Here is a 17,725-nt window from a genome sequence, read left to right as displayed (position 1 = left end):
GCTCGCACCGCACCCCCTCAGCAGACGCCCGCTTCCTGCCTCCTGCTCGCCTGGCATGAAGTTCCGACGCGAAGTCCTCAGCCGTCCCTTCCCAGTCGTCTTCGCTGCCTCCCCGGCCTCCTCCAGGCCTCACGGTGGAACTAGACGGCCTGGTCCCGTCTCCCCGAGGCTCCTGGACCCTGTCCATGCGCCAGCAGCCACCTGGCTTGCCCACTGTCTCGCGCGTTCATCCAGCAGTGCTGCGGGGACACACGGAGGCACTGAGACCCCTCGGTGCTTGAGAGGCTGGCCCGTCTGCAGGGGCCTTGCACCGCCATCTCCCCAGAGAGAATCCCAGGGTCAGGTCAGCGGTGGGATGTGGAGGGGTGAACCATTGCCACACACACAGCACACCCCCCGCCCCCCGCCACGTACGCGTCAGCTTCTCCATCGCTAAGCAGTAGAAACTCCTGTCTGCTGCCAGTTCATGGGGTTGCTGGGGAGACGCGTGAATCAGGGATGGGAGGTCCAGGTGTTTGGGAGGACGGGGGTGAGGGAAACCCCCTGTGTGTGCCCCCCGCAAGAGCTGGCTCTTCACCAGGCCCCTCCCCAGCTCACCAGAGGGCTCTCCAAAGCACCGGGGGAGGAAAGAGTCGTTAACAGCTGGGGCACTTGGACTGTGGTTCGACCCCGAGCAGCCCAGGGCCCCGTCCCCTGCGGCTCGTGCTCCCGTCAGAGTGGGTCTTCGCGAATTCTCTTACTTTCATGAAGGCTCCTCCAGGCTGAGTCCTCAGGTTTGGGACAGGGGGAGGGAGAGGACTTAGGGTGAGCCCTGGACATCGGGCAGCCACCCCCCGCGGCCGCTGGCCCCAGCGATGTTCTCCTCTGGCCTGCACTGGAGACCCTGGCCAGACCCCGCCCCTGACCCTTCTGCCAGGCCTGGGTCTGGCCGTGTCTGCTGCCAGGTACCAGACAGGGGATGGTGATGTTCCCGGACCGGACCGGGAGGGAGTGCTGGGCCCGCACCCTGAGGAGCCTAAGTTCCCCTCCCGTCCTTGTGCCCTGGGGCGAGACCCTGCTGTTACCACATCTGCCCCACCTGTCGGGCAGAGGCACGTGGCTCTACCTGACAGGGGCCTGCCCGCCCCTGCTACGTGACGGGTGCCACCGCGAAGCACCAAGGGCCCCTTTTTAAGGTCAGTGGTGAGTCCTGATCAGGGCTGGTGGTGTGACGGCCCTGCCCCCACTGGGCTGCAGAGTCGGGGTGCACGGATGTGAGGGCTGGAAGCTGGATCCGTGCTGGGGGGTGGCCGCGGGCGAGCAGGACCCAGTCCCCACTCTGGTGCATAGGTGAGGCCTCACCGGTCACCCGCATTGTTAATACCAGCTTTATCGGCATAATTCACATACCCTAAAATGCCCTCGTTTAACATGTGCAATCCAGTGGTTTTTAATATATTCATAAAGTTATACAACCGTCACCGCTAATTCCAGAGCATTTGTATCATCCCCCCAAAGAGACCCCGTACCCCTCAGCAGTCAGCCCGCATCCCCGCTCCCAGCCCCGGCAGCCACTAATCCCCTTCTGCCTGAGTTTGCCTGTTTCGGGTGTTTTCCAGAAGTGGAGTTGTATAATGAGTGGCCTTCTCTCGCTGAGTGTAATGTTTTCAAGGTGCGTCCACAGTTAACGCCCACACTTTATTCTGTTTCGTGGCTAAGTAGTCCGTTTTGTGGTGGCATCATGGTTTCTCCACTCTCCAGTGGATGGCCACGTGAGCTGTTTGCACTTTTCGGCCGTTGAGGGTCCTGAGGTCGTGAACACTGGCGTACAGGCCGTTGCTCACGTCTGTTTTCCTGTCTCGGGAGAGCTGGCCGGGTTAGGAGCGCCCGGCTGGCTCACCAGCAGCCCTGGCTGAGACCATCTCAAACTCTGGCGGGTCTCGAATCTGTGTCTGTGTGGTTTGCCGGGTGCTTCTGTGTCCTGGTGAGCCCAGGGCACGCTCAGTGGAATGCGATGAACCCTTGAGGACTCGGTGCCTGGATGGGGTGGGGCCGGGTGGGGGTGCAGGGCAGCCACCTGGGGCTGAGGCTGGGCCCTGGCTCTGGCTTCTGGTTCCCTTTGTCTGCACTGGGCCCAGAAAAAGGCAGAAAGGGGAAATGAAAGGTTTGGATGTCCTTTCTCCAGAGATAGGGAGCGATCAGCAGTGAGCAGTTGCAGGGTGAGAGAGAGAGGAAGTGGGTGGGCTGGGCGGACCGGAACCTCCCCTCCCCCCCGCCCCGCCCAGGGAGAGGCCCGGGAGTGTGGGAAGTGGCTTCTATATCTGAGGGAATGCGCCCCCTCCCATCCCCCACCAGCCTTGTGTGTGTGGTAGGGCAGAGACGACACCCTCTCCTTCCTGGGAGGAGGGACGTTCGGGGCTGCCTCCGGGGTCCAGGGAGGGTGTGTGGGCGGCCACTGGTCTCTTGAGGCCGAGGTCTGCGGGAGCACCATGCCGCAGCGTTTCTGGACTGTCCTGTGCACAGCACATGAAAGTTAAACTGTAAAACCAATGCCTGTCTATTGCCATTTTAAACCACACACAAGTACATAAAGCGAAGCCGCCCCCCACCCCTCACCCCACATTTGGGTGCCTGCTCTCCCAGCAGCCTGAGGTTGGCCTCATGGGCTGTGCCTCCGTGTCCACTCCTGAGTGTCACAGCCCATGAGCACACTGGGAAGGCGGTCAGGCGGGCCAGGCCCCCTCCCTCCTCCTCCTCCTCCAGCTGGGCAGCTGGAGGGGCCTCTGCCGGTTTGCAGGCAGAAATTACCATATGAATGTGCCTCCTTCCCGGAGCCGTTAGCTAGAAGGACCTGGGAGGGGACAGGCTCCCACCCTCAAGGGCTTCCAGGTTCTGTGCTGACTGCGGGGTGAGTTGAAGACTGCGGGCATTTCCGGTCCCACAGTAGGTCACCCCCCGGGGATAGAGGGTGCAAGGGGCGGTTGGGTCTGCCTGTGGGCGGGGGAGGGCGTGCCGGGTCCCCGCAAGCGTGGGAGACCCCCGCGGACTGGTGCAATCCTCAAATTTACCTCTGTTGCAGCAGCTTGTGTAAAGAACACATTGTTACTGTAGTTTCTGTTACTTTGGTCTGATTTCAAAAGTCTCAGCTAATTACCGCAGGAAGGACGGGAAGATGAGGATTAGAGGCGATAAAGCGAAGTTGAGCTCTTTGTAAAGTGTAAAGTGAGCTGTGCGGCCAGCCCTGGGAACAGGCTCCCTCCGCCCATGGCCCTTGGCCGAGCCCTGGGGGCCAGGACTGACTGGGTCTTGCACATTTTAGAGTTCCTGGTTGTGTCTCGATTAATTCTCTTTGCCGGTCGCCCAAAACCACTCTAAGTTTGGGCTGGCGATAGGTTACGTTTAACTGCTGGACAGCAAACGAGTGGACGCCAGGGACAGCCATCCTTGGGTTATGAGACTGAGCGACAGATACTAGCTCTCAGTGGCATTTCCTTCAGGGACACCTGGTGGCCGGTGACCTGGTCTCCACACACAGGGGTCCCACTCCTGGCCGTAGCACGGGCCAGGCCAGCCGAAGCCTGGGCAGTGGCTTGCCTGAGCTTTCAGGGTCCTGACAGAGCTGGGGTGGGCCCGGGTGTAGTGACGGGAGCCCCCTGCCCTCCGGCCCCATCCTTAAAGCTGCCGACCTCCTGGGAGAGCCTCCGGGGTTCTGAGTCCCAGCTGGGGCGGCATCGGGGCCCTGCCACAGGCCCCCAGGCATCCATCCTCCACCCACCTCCGTTTCCCGGTGGGTGGGCTCCCACAGTCCCCCAAAGGCCATTTCCTGAGCAAAATTTCCTAAAGGGGCAGGAGCTGTCCCGGGAAGTCCGTCCATCCTTCCTCCTCTGTGCTTTGTGTCTCCGGAAGGACGGAAACCGGAAACTGGACATCTCAGTCCGCGGGCTGGGGAGGCGCGTGGGAAAGGATGCACGCCAGCAGCCCTCGAGGGGGGCGCCACCTGGGTGGACTGGGGGGCAGTGGCTGGACCCCCACGAAGTCTGGGAAGAGAGGAGGTTGGAGAAAGGGACAATGAGCTCGTCGTTCATTCATTCTGCCTTCAACCAACAGCATCTTTCGGGCGCTTTGATGTGTGAGGTTTGTGAATGGAGAATAAGACCCCGAGATCTCTCACCTAACGGGGGAGGCGGGTGGGCGTTCGGCACAGGAGGCCGAAACACACAACTCTGAGCTGGGACCAGGGCCAGGTGGGGAAAGGACAGAGACCCCATGCAGGTGAGCGTGGGATGGGCGTGAGATGGGTGTGGGATGAGCGTGGGGTGGGCGTGAGATGGGTGTGGGATGAGCGTGGGATGAGCGTGGGGTGGGCGTGGGGTGAGCCTGGGATGGGCCCGCGGTTCATCAGCAGATGTTCGAGTTGCTCCAGACACTCTTCTGTGTGCTTTGCAAATACCTCGTTTGGTCCTCAGCACTCTCGGGAGGCAAATCTTATTATCCCATTTTACCCCTGAGAAAAGCGAGGCCCGGAGAGGTTAAATCACTTGCTCGGGGTCACGCGGCGAGGGTGGCGGACCCAGCCCCAGGATTGAGGGTGGCGGACCCAGCCCCAGGATTCCGGGGCCTCACGGTTCTGTTATCCCAGGGGAGGTGGGAACCACCTGGGGAACCATGTGACAATTTCAGTTTTCTGCATCCTTCCCTGTGCTGCAGGGAGGATGGACTGGGAGGTTGGGCAGTTACTGGCAACGGCTCGGATGGCCATGGAGACAGGAAGCGGAGTGACCGCGGGCAGATACATTGGGTTAGAACTGATAGGGCTTTGGAGTGGGCGATTGGATTTGGGGTGATGGAAAGGAAGGGACCAAGGCTGGCCCCTGGATTTGGTGCTGTCATAACTGGATCGTGGAGATGCCGTTTTGCTCGAGTGGGGGTTGGGGAGGGGGAGGGTCAGAGTTCTACAGGGCATGCTCAGTTTGCGACATCCAGACCTCTCTAGGGCAGGAGCCGTGGCTGTCCAGTACCGGGCAGTGGCCTGACACAGCTGGGGCATCTGCTGAGTCACGATGGACTCAAGGGAACTGTCAGGTTGGCACCCGTGCGTGAACCTGGACGGAGGTCGGCATTTAACGCCCAGGGGTGGGCGCGATCCCTGGGGACAGCGTCTGGCTGGGACCGGGGCAGAGGCTGCACAGACACTGAGAGCAGATAGCACTTCAGGAAAGGAAGCCTGGGTGGTCGGGGGCTCCTTCCCTGGGACTTGGGGTGAGGGGTGACCCCATGCGCTTTGCTCTTTAGAGGACCAGCACTCTGTCTACTCAGAACCCCAAGTCCAGAGGAGCACCCAAACTTCGTGCTACAGTAACACTGGGAGCTTCTCCCCGGTGTCCCATCTGGCACAGGGCTCAGGGTGGCCCTGTGTTCTATCCACAAACACTGCTTTTCCCTGCGGACAGCCTGGGCTAGCGGGGTGTATGTTTCTGAGACTTCTTGGATAGGCCACCTCTCCATCCGTCCGTCTCTCCCTCCCTCCCTCCTCCCTTCATCCCCGCCCTCACTTCAGAGGTGTTTGAAGTCGGGGATTGTGTGCTTTCACTTGCCAGTGTCTCAGGGCGTGTTGTAGGGTTCACACGCTTATCCTCAGTAGGCTCCCATGGGAGAGGAGGGACTGCAGGTGACTTGGGGAGTGAGCAGTGGGGTCTTCGAGACGCGCAGGATCTGAGCAGGACTGCGGGCTGGCGGGCACAGTCCAGGGGGGCTGCCTGCAAAGTCGGCGTTGAGGGGGCCATGGAAGGGGCCTCGCTGGTCTCCAGGCCACCCCCAGGAGCCGCTGACTCTGGACCCCTCCCTGCCCTCCCGAGCAGGAAGGACCGGTGGCAGGGCCTGGAAGTGGGGTGAGAAAATGAGTCTGGCTGTCTCAGCTCAGAGCTGGCGCTGTCGACGGGCGTGTGACACGGTTCAACATGGTGCTGCCGCCGACCCCTCCCCACCGCCCCCTCGGCCTTCCCAGGCCCGAGGGCCCCGCGCTGTGAGCCGCCCTCCCTGCTTCAGGGGTCATCGGCCAGCCCTCCGCCCCTCGCCCGGCGGCCCTGCCTTCAGCTCTGACTCTGCCTTTCTGGAGTCACCTGGGCCTGAGCCGAGCTGCACGAGAGAAGGGAGTTGCTGCCTATCTCTGCATTAACGCTCCTTACTCCTCCGCTGCTGGCGGGGGGCTGGGGGGGACACGCTACTGCACCCCGGAGACCCCCGTCTACTCCTCGCCATTTCCGATGATTTCATCAGTGTCCCCATTTCCCCACGGAGCTCTGGTGTGCGTCTGCTGACAGCCTTGCTGATAGGAGAGGGGGCTGGGGGCGGGCAGGCGGCCCACCCCCCCCAGGGGGGACATCCCTGATAAAAAGAAATTCCACCCTGTGACAAATGGCCGGTCTCCACCCCTCCGTGGGGGAGGATGTTCTCTTTCTCATTTTAACTTCGCGAACATTTGCCAAGAACTAACGGGATCTCTGTGGTTGGCTGGCCACTTGGAGTGCAGTGGGCGGCCTGGCCCACGCTAGGTTCTGGGTTTGCTTTGGGGTAGGGGCCCGTCCGTCAGAAGGGTCCCCGGGGTGGGAGGAGCCCTCGGGGGTGGGGGGGCTGATCCCCGAGGCAAGCGGGCTGTAGGAAACACGAAATGCACAAGTCAGTGCCCCCACCCCCCGACACAGGAAGTGGAGGGCTTGCCCTGGCCTTCGCTGGCTGTGAATTCTGCTGGGTGGATGGGGGCGCTTGCAGGTCCGAGCCCGCTGCGCTGGGAGGTTGATGTCTCAGGCCCTGAGCCTGCGAAGGACTGGGCTGCGGGAGGAGGAGGCGGGCTGCAAGAGAAGGAACAGAAGAGGGACCCCTTCCAGGGGCGGGGGGAGCGGGACAGGGTCCAAATCTGACCTTCCCGAGGGGGGGCCAACAGAAACCGTGCTGGCGGAAGCCAGGCCTGCTTGACATTCCTTCCCTGCCCGTGGAGGAGAGGCTTGCTTTCAAGGGTTTAGGGAGAGAAAGGCCGCAGGAGCCTGGGCAGGCAATAAAAGGGGTGCCTCCGACTTCGGGGCGCCTCAGGCCTCTGGATGAATGAAGGCGTCGTCGGACGGGGAAGGATGCTGTGACCTCGTCCGCGTCCTGCAAAGGACTCGGGGTCGTGGGAGATCTCGATCTGTGCCTTTCCGCCCCGTCTCTCCTGGCACAGAGACCCGTAAAACTGCGACTCGCTTTTGGGTCTGGACGAGGGCCGGACGGTGGAGCGCCCCCCGAGAGGGAGGGGAACGCAGCCCTCTGCATCTGCAGATCTCGCTTCTCTCCCGAGAGGCCCCATGTTTTGTGCTGGATTTCTAAGCAGAGTCTGAGGCCAGAGGGCGAAGTCTCAGATTTCTGGCATCCTGGCTCTGACGAGAGGCTTCCTGCCCTGACAAAGTGTGAAGTGTAACTCGATTTGGAATTACTTATCGAATTAGACGAGCCCTGTGTGCTTTGAGAACTCCGTCCCTCATCCCGCCTGCACGAATTTTGCAAACTTCAGCCTTTTATATTCAGCGGTTCCATTTTTAGCCGGAAACAGGAAGTTCTCCAGTGACATTTATGGGGAGTTTGTAGTGGCTCTGGTAGGGTAACAGGAACATGGGGAGGGGGCGGGGGGCGGGGAGATCCTGTGTTCAAATGTTCAAAGCCCCGGGGACAGTGCCTGCCCCTCCCCCGCCCCGGGGGGCTGGGCACAGCCCGTGCTGGGGCCAGAGACCAGCTGTCTACAGCCACCCACAGCCACAGCCCTGTTCACCCACCTCCCTTGGCTGCTCAGAGGCAGTTCCCACCTTTGATGATTTTAAAACTTTTTCTCACCCTTCTCTGGCCACGGAACCCTGAACTTCTAAGCTCCTATTAGACCCTAGTTATTTTTTTAAATTGAGATCTACAGACCTAGGGCTTCTTTGATGACCCCTCCCCCCGCAAAATTGTCCAAATTTATTTGTGGGGTCTTCCTTCCTGCGTATTTTTTTAAGGGAAGGAGTCCTTACCTTTCAGCAGCTTCTAAAAGATTTAATTTCTGATAAAACACACACACACACACACACACACAAAAATCCTGAACTGTTGTACCAGACTGGGTTCTTTGCATGGAAGGGACTACTGAGAACTTTCTGGAAGTTTTGGGTGGTAAGGACTTGAATAAATGAACTTTGTGTGCCTATGTGCACCACTGGTCTCATCTCCACTGATCTCAACTCTGCCGTGTCTTCTCTCTCTCTCTCTCTCTCTCTCTCTCTCTCTCTCTCTCTTACCATGTAGTATGTGCTCAATAAATATTTGTTAATGAATAAGTCGATATTGTGGTCCTGGTCCACTGGGGCCCCGGGATCTTTTTCTGCCATCATTGCTAATAGCTTTTCCAGGGCGGTTCTCCTTGCCTGGTGTCCCCGCTGTGTGTTCCCCCCGCCGTGTGTGCGTCTGGTTTCCAGCCCCAGTGCTTTCCCGGTCTCTTTCCTTCACCTGCATTTCCTGAGTCGGTTAATAAGAGCTCCTCCCTCTGCCCAGCCCAGAAGTGGGGACTCACATTTGAGGGCCCTGTGCATTTGGTCAGCTCAACCAGACGGCCTGCCAGCGGTGGGGTTTCGGGGTGAGGATGGGCACGCTGACGCCTGCCCTGCCGCGGCCCATCCCGGAGCTTTGGCTGGGGCAGTAGGTTGGCTGGGCCGCTGGTAGGCCGGGCTCTGCCTGCATCAGCACCAGTGTCCCTGGAGAACTGTGGGCAACCCCGAGAGGAGCCCCTGGAATCTGGGACCCCACCCTGAGCCTGGTAGCTGGTATGGAAGCACTTGGCCACCGGCTTGGTCTTCAGCCACCTTTTCTCAGGGATTATGGAGATAAAAATGCTAAAGGCCCTTGACAGGCCTGGGCCCCCCGAGGCAGCTCCCTTTCCAGCTGGCCGGGCCTGACTGCCTCTCACCAGCTCCGTGACCAAAGCAGTGTGGGCCTCAGTCTCCCCATCTGTGAAACAGGGAGAGTAGCAGTAGCCGACTTCGGGTTCCGGGGTGTTCGGTGAGTTGGTGCGTGTGCGGCGTTTGGAATCGCACCTGGCACATGGCGAGCCCCCGGTAAACACGAGGTCGGCACCGTTCATGTGATCGCGCATTCATTCAACGAACATTTGGTCGTGGACTTGCCATGTGCCGGGCGCAGCTTCACACCAGGCAGTAAGGAGGGAGCGTGATGGGGGACGTGTGTGGCTTCGGGAAGCCTGCTGGGCGGGGTGCGGGGCGGGGGGCAGGTGGTAAAGGAAACTGCAGACACCACTCCGCAGTTGTCCTTGCAGAGACGGCTCAGAGGTGGGGTGCAGGCGCAGCAGAGGGCAGGAGGGCAGGCCGGGGCCTGCTGGGCTGCACAGACACCCGGGGAGGCAGGAGAGGACGGAGAGGAGCAGCTCTGGTCACTGTCCCCCAGTACTACCTGCGTCAGGGACCCGCCCACCTTTAAGAAACCCATTTTCAGGGGACAGGGAGCGTCAGCTGTCTGTGGGACCCCACGTCCTGGCCATGGCTCAGACACGCTGGCGGGGTCTGCAGATGTCCCTGCAGCCTGCAGGGCACCCCTCCCCGCGGTCCCAGATGATGGACTGTGGGGCGGCCTGGGCCCCGCTCCTGTGTGCATTCCCGCGTGAGGTCAGACTGTGTGGCTGCTGGAACCGCCTGAGTGAGGAAGCCCTCGCCGAGGCCAGGCGGAGACGCATCTCCTCCAGGAGAGAGGCTGCTGGGATGGCCACAGGGCTGGAGGAATGCACCTCTCATCGGGGGCTCTGGAGCCCCACCATCTGTCCACCGAGTGGATTCTCCTAGATCTGCTTGGTGCCTGGCTCCCAGTGTGGGCCTGTCAGGTGGCCTTGCAAGCGTCCTTGGGCAGGTTGGCCTTGCTTTGTGCTTGGCCACTGTGGGCGGTGATTGAGCAAGGCTTGTGTGGACAGCACACAGTGGCATTGGTGTCCCCAGGCTTTAAGAGCTGGGCGTGGGGGAGGATTGGGGTGAGATGGGGGCATGGCATTGTTTTCACCCCAAGAGTTTTGTCCTGGGGGCGTGGGCCTGGCTGTGATACAGTGTCACCTGGCCGCCCCTCCCTACCTTAGAGCAGAGTCCAGCAGCAGCCCAGGGGCCATTGCCCCAACAGAGCCACCTCTGCCTTTGGCAGATGAGGCTGATGTTTGCAAGGCTGGGACTTCCAGGGATGTGTCTGGGATGTCGACAGATAGGGCGGGCAGAGGAGGGCGAGCCTGGACGAGGGTTTTCAAGTCAGGCCTTGCCAGCCTCTGTGCCAGCCCTCTCCATGGCCGCCCTGGTCCCAGAGAGCCGCGGAGGGCTTTCCTATCCTGTCATCCTTGGCAGGCCCAGGAGCGGAGGGGAATTTGTCACTTGGTGCAGACATCCTCAGATGGTGCTGGCTCAGGGCTGTGAATCACAGCGCTGTACAGGCACTCAGAAGACTGGCTTTGGGTGGAACTCTGCCCCTTCCTCTCCCTAGCTGCTTGGGGATCCCCCCGACCCCGCACCCCCACCCTAAATCCTGGTATAAGGCTGGCCCAGCAGGCGTCTGTGGGGAAGGAGGGGCAGGCAGCCCCCATAATGGCCAGGGCTCAAAATACAGACATTGTCTGGCTGGTCTGCCACCCCAGAGCCACCCTTGCTGGGAGACAACAGGGCTGCTTACGTGGGGCGCTGTCTGGCAGCGTTAGCGCACAGGAGCCTCCGGCCCGAGGGTGGCGTCTGGGCCTCGGGCGACCTCGTGCTCATGGCTCTGATGGGCATTGGTGGGTGGTTTTCAGCTGTGTCTCCTTCCGTTTGTTACTGTAACAGCTTATTGAGCCGTAATTCCGTCCCTTGCAACTCACTCACTCAGACGGTATACCGTTAATTCAGCGCCCTCGATTCACAGTGTTGCACGAGCATCACCCCCAAAGGAAGCCCATACGCACTACGCAGCCACTTCCCCTCGCCCGCCCCCGGCGGCCACTGACCTGCCTTGCGTCTTATGCCTTTGCCTTTTCTGGACGTTTCGTTTAAATGGTGTCGCGTAGTGTGTGGTCTTTCGCGTTTGGCCTCTTCCACCTCACGTGATGTTTTCAAGGTCCATCCATATCGTCCCTGTGTCAGGACATCACTGCTTCGGTGGCCGAGTCCCGTTCCATCATGCAGATACATTGCATTCTGTGGATCTGTTCATCTGCTGGTGGCTGTTTTCGATGTTTCTTGAGTAGCTTCTTTGTGCCACAGCCTGGGGGTCGGTGGTCACACCGAATCGGACACTTAAATGTGGTTAAGAAGGTCAAAATTTTATCTCGTGTGTGTGTGTGTACACATGCGTACACACATACATAATCATAATAAAGAGAACAATTTGGAAAGAAGGCATAAGCTGGTGTGTAAGGTCACCCCAGCCTGGGTGGTCACCTGGGCTGTCTTTCCATGTAGGAGGGTGGCGGGGTGACAGGCAGCGATGTCACCTCAGGTCTTGGAGCCTGGGGAGCAGGGGTGAGGCTGCCACAGGGGCCCGGCCCCCAGAGCTATCCTGGCACAGCGGAGGGAGGGGCCCGGCAGGTGCTCCCCAGGTCCCTTTCCTGAGCATCGGTTTCCACTTAAAAACGGCCTCTCCTGGCTCTCTGTGTGTTGCTCTGTGTGTTAACACAGCGTAGCCATCATGGACATAACTGTGAAACCTTATTTTTCTGTCAAGAACTTCCTTTTTCTATTAATAGCATATGATGAAGTTTGGGTATGAAGCATAAGATCAGGTGACAGCACCATGGGACAGAGTGAGGCTGCAGCCCAGGCGGGGTCAGTGGGGCAGGCGGATTGGACACAGGTCAGGGAGGAGGCAGCTGTGGCCGGGGTTGTGGAGGGACCGTGGGCCAGCTGCGTCTCTGCCACCCCCAAGGGGATACTCCCAGGTCCCCATTCATCCCACGAGTCTTAATTGAGTGTCCCCGCCCTGTGGGGCCCTGGAGGTCCTTTGGGGGATCCACACAGGTCATTGCTTTTCTCGGTGGAGCTCACAGCCTGTGGAAGGGACACAGATATTAATCCAATGTCACAGAAGTGAATGTGACATTCAGGGTTGACAGAATTCAACGACGGTTTCTAATGGCATGTCAGAAAAAAAAAGAAAATCGCTCTGGGGACCTCGAGTCCCCCCTTCGTAAAAGGAGGAGGTCAGCCGGGGACTCTGGTGTCCAGTTCAGTCGCCAGTCGCCACGTGGAGCTATTTAAATTGAAATGTAATTAAAATGAAATAAAACAGAAAGTTCATTTCCTCAGTGGGACCAGCTGCACTTGAGTGCGCAGAAGTCACACGAGAAAACCCTTGGCCGGTCCTCGAAGTTAAAAAGTGCTGAGACCGTGCGACCCAGCAGTTTCACCTCTGGGTCTCTACCCAGAAGAACGCGGGGCCCGCAGGAGGCTTCCGCTCACCCAGCTCCATGCAGCGTTTATCACACGAGCCGAAACGTGGAAGCAGCCCCCCGGCATTCGTGGGCGGGCAAGACGAAGGAGTTCCGGGGATGGGTGGTGGTGACACCTGCACAGCAACGTGCACGGGCTTCGTGCCACCGGACCGCACGCTTCAAAATGGTGAAAACGGTCGGTTTCATGCGATGTGTATTTTACCACGGTTTTTAAAAGTCACGTGTGGCTACTGTACTGGACGGTGAACAGTGGATGTCCTCTACCGTCCCTTCTGGCTGGAGCAGCTGGTGTGGCCGTGGCCAGGCGCTGGTGGCTTCTGTGGAAACAAGGGTTCACAGGAAGTGTGTCCGGGTGCCGAGCCCCCTGTTCCTCATGCGGGCGCCCTGATGGCAGACCCCGAAGCTTGTCCTAGCCCGGTGGACTGAGGGTCTCTGTGTCTCTGCCTGCAGCCATGGGCCATTGGAGAGGTTGCCTACGAGGACTCCGTTCCCTGCAAAGGAGGGGAGCAGGACCCGGCCGTCACCTCAGTCTGGGGAAAGGCCGGGGCTGGCCGTGTTTTTATTATTATTCCTGGAGCAGGGCCCTGGTGGGCAGGATGTTTGCTGTAGTGGATGTCAGTGGCTGCAGAGGGGGCCAGCTGGATGGAGCCGCTACTCCCAGGGCCCGTGCAGGGAAGCGAGGGGGTTTCAGCGTCCCTCCCTGGGTACGCCGGGGCGGGGCGAGGGGTGGAGGGAGATGTGGGGGTGGGGTAGAGAATGGCTCCCAGGCCCGCAGACAGATGGAAGCAATTTTCAGTCACGTGGGGCCGGGCTAAACTGCTGCTCCGTCAGACAAGGCCCTGTGTCTGTCTCCAGGAAGCAGCCCCAAAGCCACACGTGGGCCCAGATGCAGCTCTCGTCTTTGTTTGTTTAAAGATGCTGGGGGCCCAGGGAGAGTATTTCTGAAGAGGGAGGAGGCCGGGAGTGGTGGCTGGCGGGCTTCAACCCTTGGGTCCCCAGCATGGTTAAAACGGTCTCCCCCTGGCCGGGGGTGGGGGCTGGGCGGCGTGGCCCTCGGCCTCCTGTGTCCGCCTGCTGTTAGGAAGGACCTGTGGGACCCCTGGCATGTTTATGTGCATTATAGTATTTTCTCGTTCCCTCAAGTCTCTGAAGTAGGAATTCTTGTGAAACGGAAGTGAGTGAGTGACTCGTGAGGATAAGCCGCCCACACCCCGATTTCTCGAGTGTGTCAGGCAGTCACCGTCCCCTCTCCCACTCCAGCTCCACGCAGGCCTGGGCAAGGCGGGGAAGGGTGGCGGCGCCCGAGCCGAGCTGGCCGGGATGCTCCAGTGAAACAGGATGTGATATAGGGCAGCAGGCAGCTCGGAGGCAGCTGCTGAGCCGCAGCGCCCCCCCCCTCCGGGGCGGGAGGGGGGCCGGTTATTCCCCCAGGAAGTAGAAGCGCAGTTTAAAGGCAGTGACCGTCTGGCCCGGCATCCCATGTCCTGGGCTTCTTGGGGCAGGGGCAGAGTGGGTGGTTGGGAGGGTGTTTGGGGCAGCTGCTGGCCCACCTGGCACTGGGGTGCCAGGGCTGATGCCCAGGGAACCAGCCGGCTCCTCCTCTCTGGGCTGGGCAGGCATCGGGACCTGCTGTGTGGTCACCACACAGGGTGCAGCAGGGGAGACCCGTGATCCCCCTCGGAGGTAGGATGGGGCTGAGAGTTCTCGGGGTGCAGGGGGCAAGGGAGTGTAGACCCGCTGGGAAGGTGGCAAAGGAAAAGGGTGGTATCTGGGGGTGCACTCGCAGACCCTGGGGGGGACCCACACTGTCTGCGTAGCCTGACCAGCCTGGGTGGACAGGGACACCTCAGGTCCCCAGTAGGCACCTTCTGGGCATGTCTGTACCCCCACGCCCCGCCAGCCTCTGACCCGGGCGTGTGAGCTTGAGGGCAGCCAGGGCGGAGTCTGTACAGAGGAGGAAGGTTTCAACTTGCAGACCACAGAAGCTCGAGTTATTCTGAGACGCTTGGCCCCACCTGCCTGCCCATCTGCAGACCTGAAAGCCGAATCTCGTCCTGGCCTGTGGGCGTGGGGCACGCGGGTGCCGGGCAGTCAGAAGTGGCAGGGTGTCTGGATCCAGTCTGGGTCGGGGGCAGGGCGGTGCCCCAGGCAGCTGCCCACAGGGCCACGAGGAGCGTGACTCTGCACCCAGGCTCGCCTGCCACCAAAGAGCCCACCGGGCACCTAGGATTGAAGACGCCTCACCCAGGGGCGGCAGTACATGACAAGTGCCGTCCCTTTTTCTTCGCGAGGCTGTCCCTCCTTTGTCCCGGCCCAGGCTACTTGACCCCGAGGGTCCTCGAGGCCTTCGGGCTGCAGCAGGTGTTGGGGCGTCTTGAGGCAGGTGAAGGAGAGGGCCGGGGATACCCAGGCAGGGCGAAGCTCAGGTGGTGAGGACCGGGGGCTTCAGGGGTCAGCCCTGCCCGGGACCCACGGAGGGGGCAGGCTGGTGGAGAGGGACATTCAGAAGGAGACAGGTCTGAGAGCCTGGGGCGGGGCTTTGCGGGCTGAGCTGACGACTGCTGGACAGTCAGTCCCTTTTGTACGGCACTGTGGCAAGAGGCTTCAGCTCGGGCGTTCTTCAGGGGTCTCCTGGGCAGCCAGGCTTCGTGTCCTTGTCTGAGAGATGGGGGACGATGGTCAGAGCCGCCTGAGTGTGTGGCTGCCTGCGATGCCCGTGTGCGGCCTCCGTGTGACGCCCCTGTCCTTCCCTCCTCAGCCACCGAGGCCGCTCCCGGCTGCGTGGGTGACATGGCCGACACCCCCAGAGACGCTGGGCTCAAGCAGGCGCCCGGGCCGCGGACCGAGAAGGCCCCTGCGGACTTCGGCTATGTGGGGATCGACTCCATCCTGGAGCAGATGCGCAGGAAGGCCATGAAGCAGGGCTTCGAGTTCAACATCATGGTGGTCGGTGAGTCCCACTGCCCACGCCGGGGCCGGCGGGGATGGCGGGGCTGGGGACCAGACGCTCGGGCCCTGGGCTCGGTCTTCTCGTCTGTGGAGTGGGGGCGACAGGATGGTCGTGGGTCGTACTGCATGTGCACCAGGTCCTGCCCGGAGGGTCCCAGCTCTGGCCAGCTCTGGCCAGCTCTGCCCCTTCCTGCGGAGCCCCCGACAGCCGGGGAGGGGCAGCACCGAGGCAGGTGTCCGGTAAACCGTGGCTCTGACCAGTGGCCTCCGCCTTCCGCTCTTAGCTCCTGTCAAAGCGTCCCCATCTCTGGCCTTGGCCTTGGCCTTCTGGTCCTACACGGGGCCAACCCCCACCCCCAGCAGGTCTGGCTGGGGGCTTCCTGGTGGCCCGGGAGAGTGGGATGGTCACCAGGGGAGGTCGCCGACCAGCCCTCTTAGACAGGGCTGGGGCCGGGCAGGGGCAGCCGCCTCTTGTCCCGGAAGCCCTCAGGTCCCATTCGGCCCCCACAGTGACCCTGTGATGAGGCCGCCCGCTTTACAGGTGCAGCAGAGCCAGAGAGGGTATGACAAGGTCACGGCTCGCAGGGCAGAGAACGGGCACCCTGTCCCTCTCCCCCGCCTCCCGCAGCAGAGTCCCCACCGCGGAGATTCGGGTGGGGTGGATGGGCGCCCGTGGGGGGGTCCACAGGCCCAGGGCGGAACCCCAGCTTTGCCTTCTCTAAGCTGCATGATGCTCGTGCCGACTTCTCCAGGGCTTCTTTCAGCCTCGGTTTCCCTGTCCATAAAATGGGACAGTCCGAATCGCGAGGGCCCGTAGGGCAGACGGGGCGACGTGTTCGGCCCTGACGGGGTCGTGGGTGCCCGAGGAGTTGCAGTGGTGGCAGGGCTGGCGATAAAGATAATCGTGGTGACAGGTGAACTTTAAAACATCCTGGCGGCATCTCCCAGAGCTCAGGGGTTGTGGCTGGAACGTTTGACGTAGCGCCTGGCCTGAGCCTGGCCAGGACACGGGCGGGCAGAGTGCGGATGGAGCGGGAGGGCCGGGGATCCCGGACACAGGCTCCCGCCTCCCGGGAGCCCACGCTTTTCCGTGCAAGGTTGTCGAGGTTGGGAAATCAGTAGAACTTGACGTCTGGAGACGTGCCAGTTAGCATGGCGCTCAGGGCAGGGGCGGGCAAGCCAGGTGTGCGGAGTCCGCACCCGCGTGAGCGCTGTGTGCAGCGCTGAGGTGCGCCTGGCACACAGTAGGCACCTCGCAGGTGTCTGTGGCATTCCCACTGTTAACCCCGACGAGGAAGGTCATGGCTGGGGCCTAATCCCCATCGTGGGCGCGGTGCCTCAGTTTCCCCGTCTGGCAAGGGGGTGACGAGGGCGCCGGGTCGTGAGGGTGAACTGCCACGCAGGGAGTACAGTGTGAGCTGTGGGTTGGCAGCCGCGAGGCGGAGCCAGATCCGGGACCCTTCAGAGCAGGAGGGACCTTCTGGTCACAGCTGGGTCCGGGCCCCCTCCCCCGCTGCACCCCGCTGTCCTCTCCCCTCCTGCAGTAGTAGGGGACTTGCGGTAAGGTGAGGTCTGGGCACACAGCGGGGCCGGTAGTGTTTGAGGCTCAGAGGGTGCCCGGGAGCCACAAGGGACCATGGCCCTGGGTGTTCCCTGGCTGGTCGGCCCGTCTGTCAGCTGCAGGGTCTGTGGATGTGGACACCTGCCAGTGACCTTTCGCCGAGCCCAGCAGTCACTGAGCTGCAGCAGGCTGTGGACGCTGAATGTGCCAGCATTTCAACCTAAGTGGCCCCCGAAGGCTGGGAGCCCTGTCCCTGGCCGGGTCTGCGGGCCAGAACCCTGCAGCGTGGGTGGTCTGGCCGTGGCTGGACCGTGGCGGAGTTGAAGGCCTCCCTCTGCGGGGGGCTGCAGAGTTTCTCCTTGGAGCCTCTGCTGGATCCCGGCACGCTCGGCAGCTGAGTGGGGCTGTGCGGGGCTCTTCCTGCCCCCCACTCCTTGTCTTGGCTCCTCGGGGGCCCTCGGCCCACTGGGGGGATGGTTTGACAACCCCTGTGGTTGGAAGGCTAGGGGTCCAGGTCTGCTCTGCTGTGACGTGCTGTGGGAGCCTCCCCCACTGAGCGCCCCCCACTGAGGGGTGTTGGGTGGGGGCGATGTCCAGGTATCGCTGAGTCTCAGGGCCCGTGAGATGCCCCCCGCCCTTGGCCTGGAGCTCTGCTGACCCTGCAAACGGCCCATTCCCTCCCCAGGGCAGAGCGGCTTGGGGAAGTCCACCTTGATCAACACCCTCTTCAAATCCAAAATCAGCCGGAAGTCAGTGCAGCAGCCCCCCTCGGA

General features: G+C 61.5%; 1 protein-coding gene across 3 annotated transcripts in view; it reads left to right on the top strand.

Moving 5' to 3' along the window:
• SEPT9 (septin 9) overlaps positions 1–17,725 on the top strand; it is a 139,976-nt gene that overhangs the window by 115,419 nt on the left and 6,832 nt on the right. For all 3 annotated transcript variants that reach the window (XM_025047177.1, XM_025047178.1, XM_025047179.1), the window contains 2 exons: positions 15,201–15,392; positions 17,638–17,725. The exon at positions 17,638–17,725 is cut by the window's right edge and continues 92 nt beyond it. In XM_025047177.1, the coding sequence (XP_024902945.1) occupies positions 15,201–15,392; positions 17,638–17,725 (280 nt within the window). The remainder of the gene's footprint in view (positions 1–15,200; positions 15,393–17,637) is intronic.

This window comes from Pteropus alecto, unplaced genomic scaffold, assembly GCF_000325575.1.
Source record: "Pteropus alecto unplaced genomic scaffold, ASM32557v1 scaffold134, whole genome shotgun sequence".
In the NCBI taxonomy this organism is placed as follows: domain Eukaryota; kingdom Metazoa; phylum Chordata; class Mammalia; order Chiroptera; family Pteropodidae; genus Pteropus; species Pteropus alecto.
This window is presented reverse-complemented; position numbering and strand designations above follow the sequence as displayed.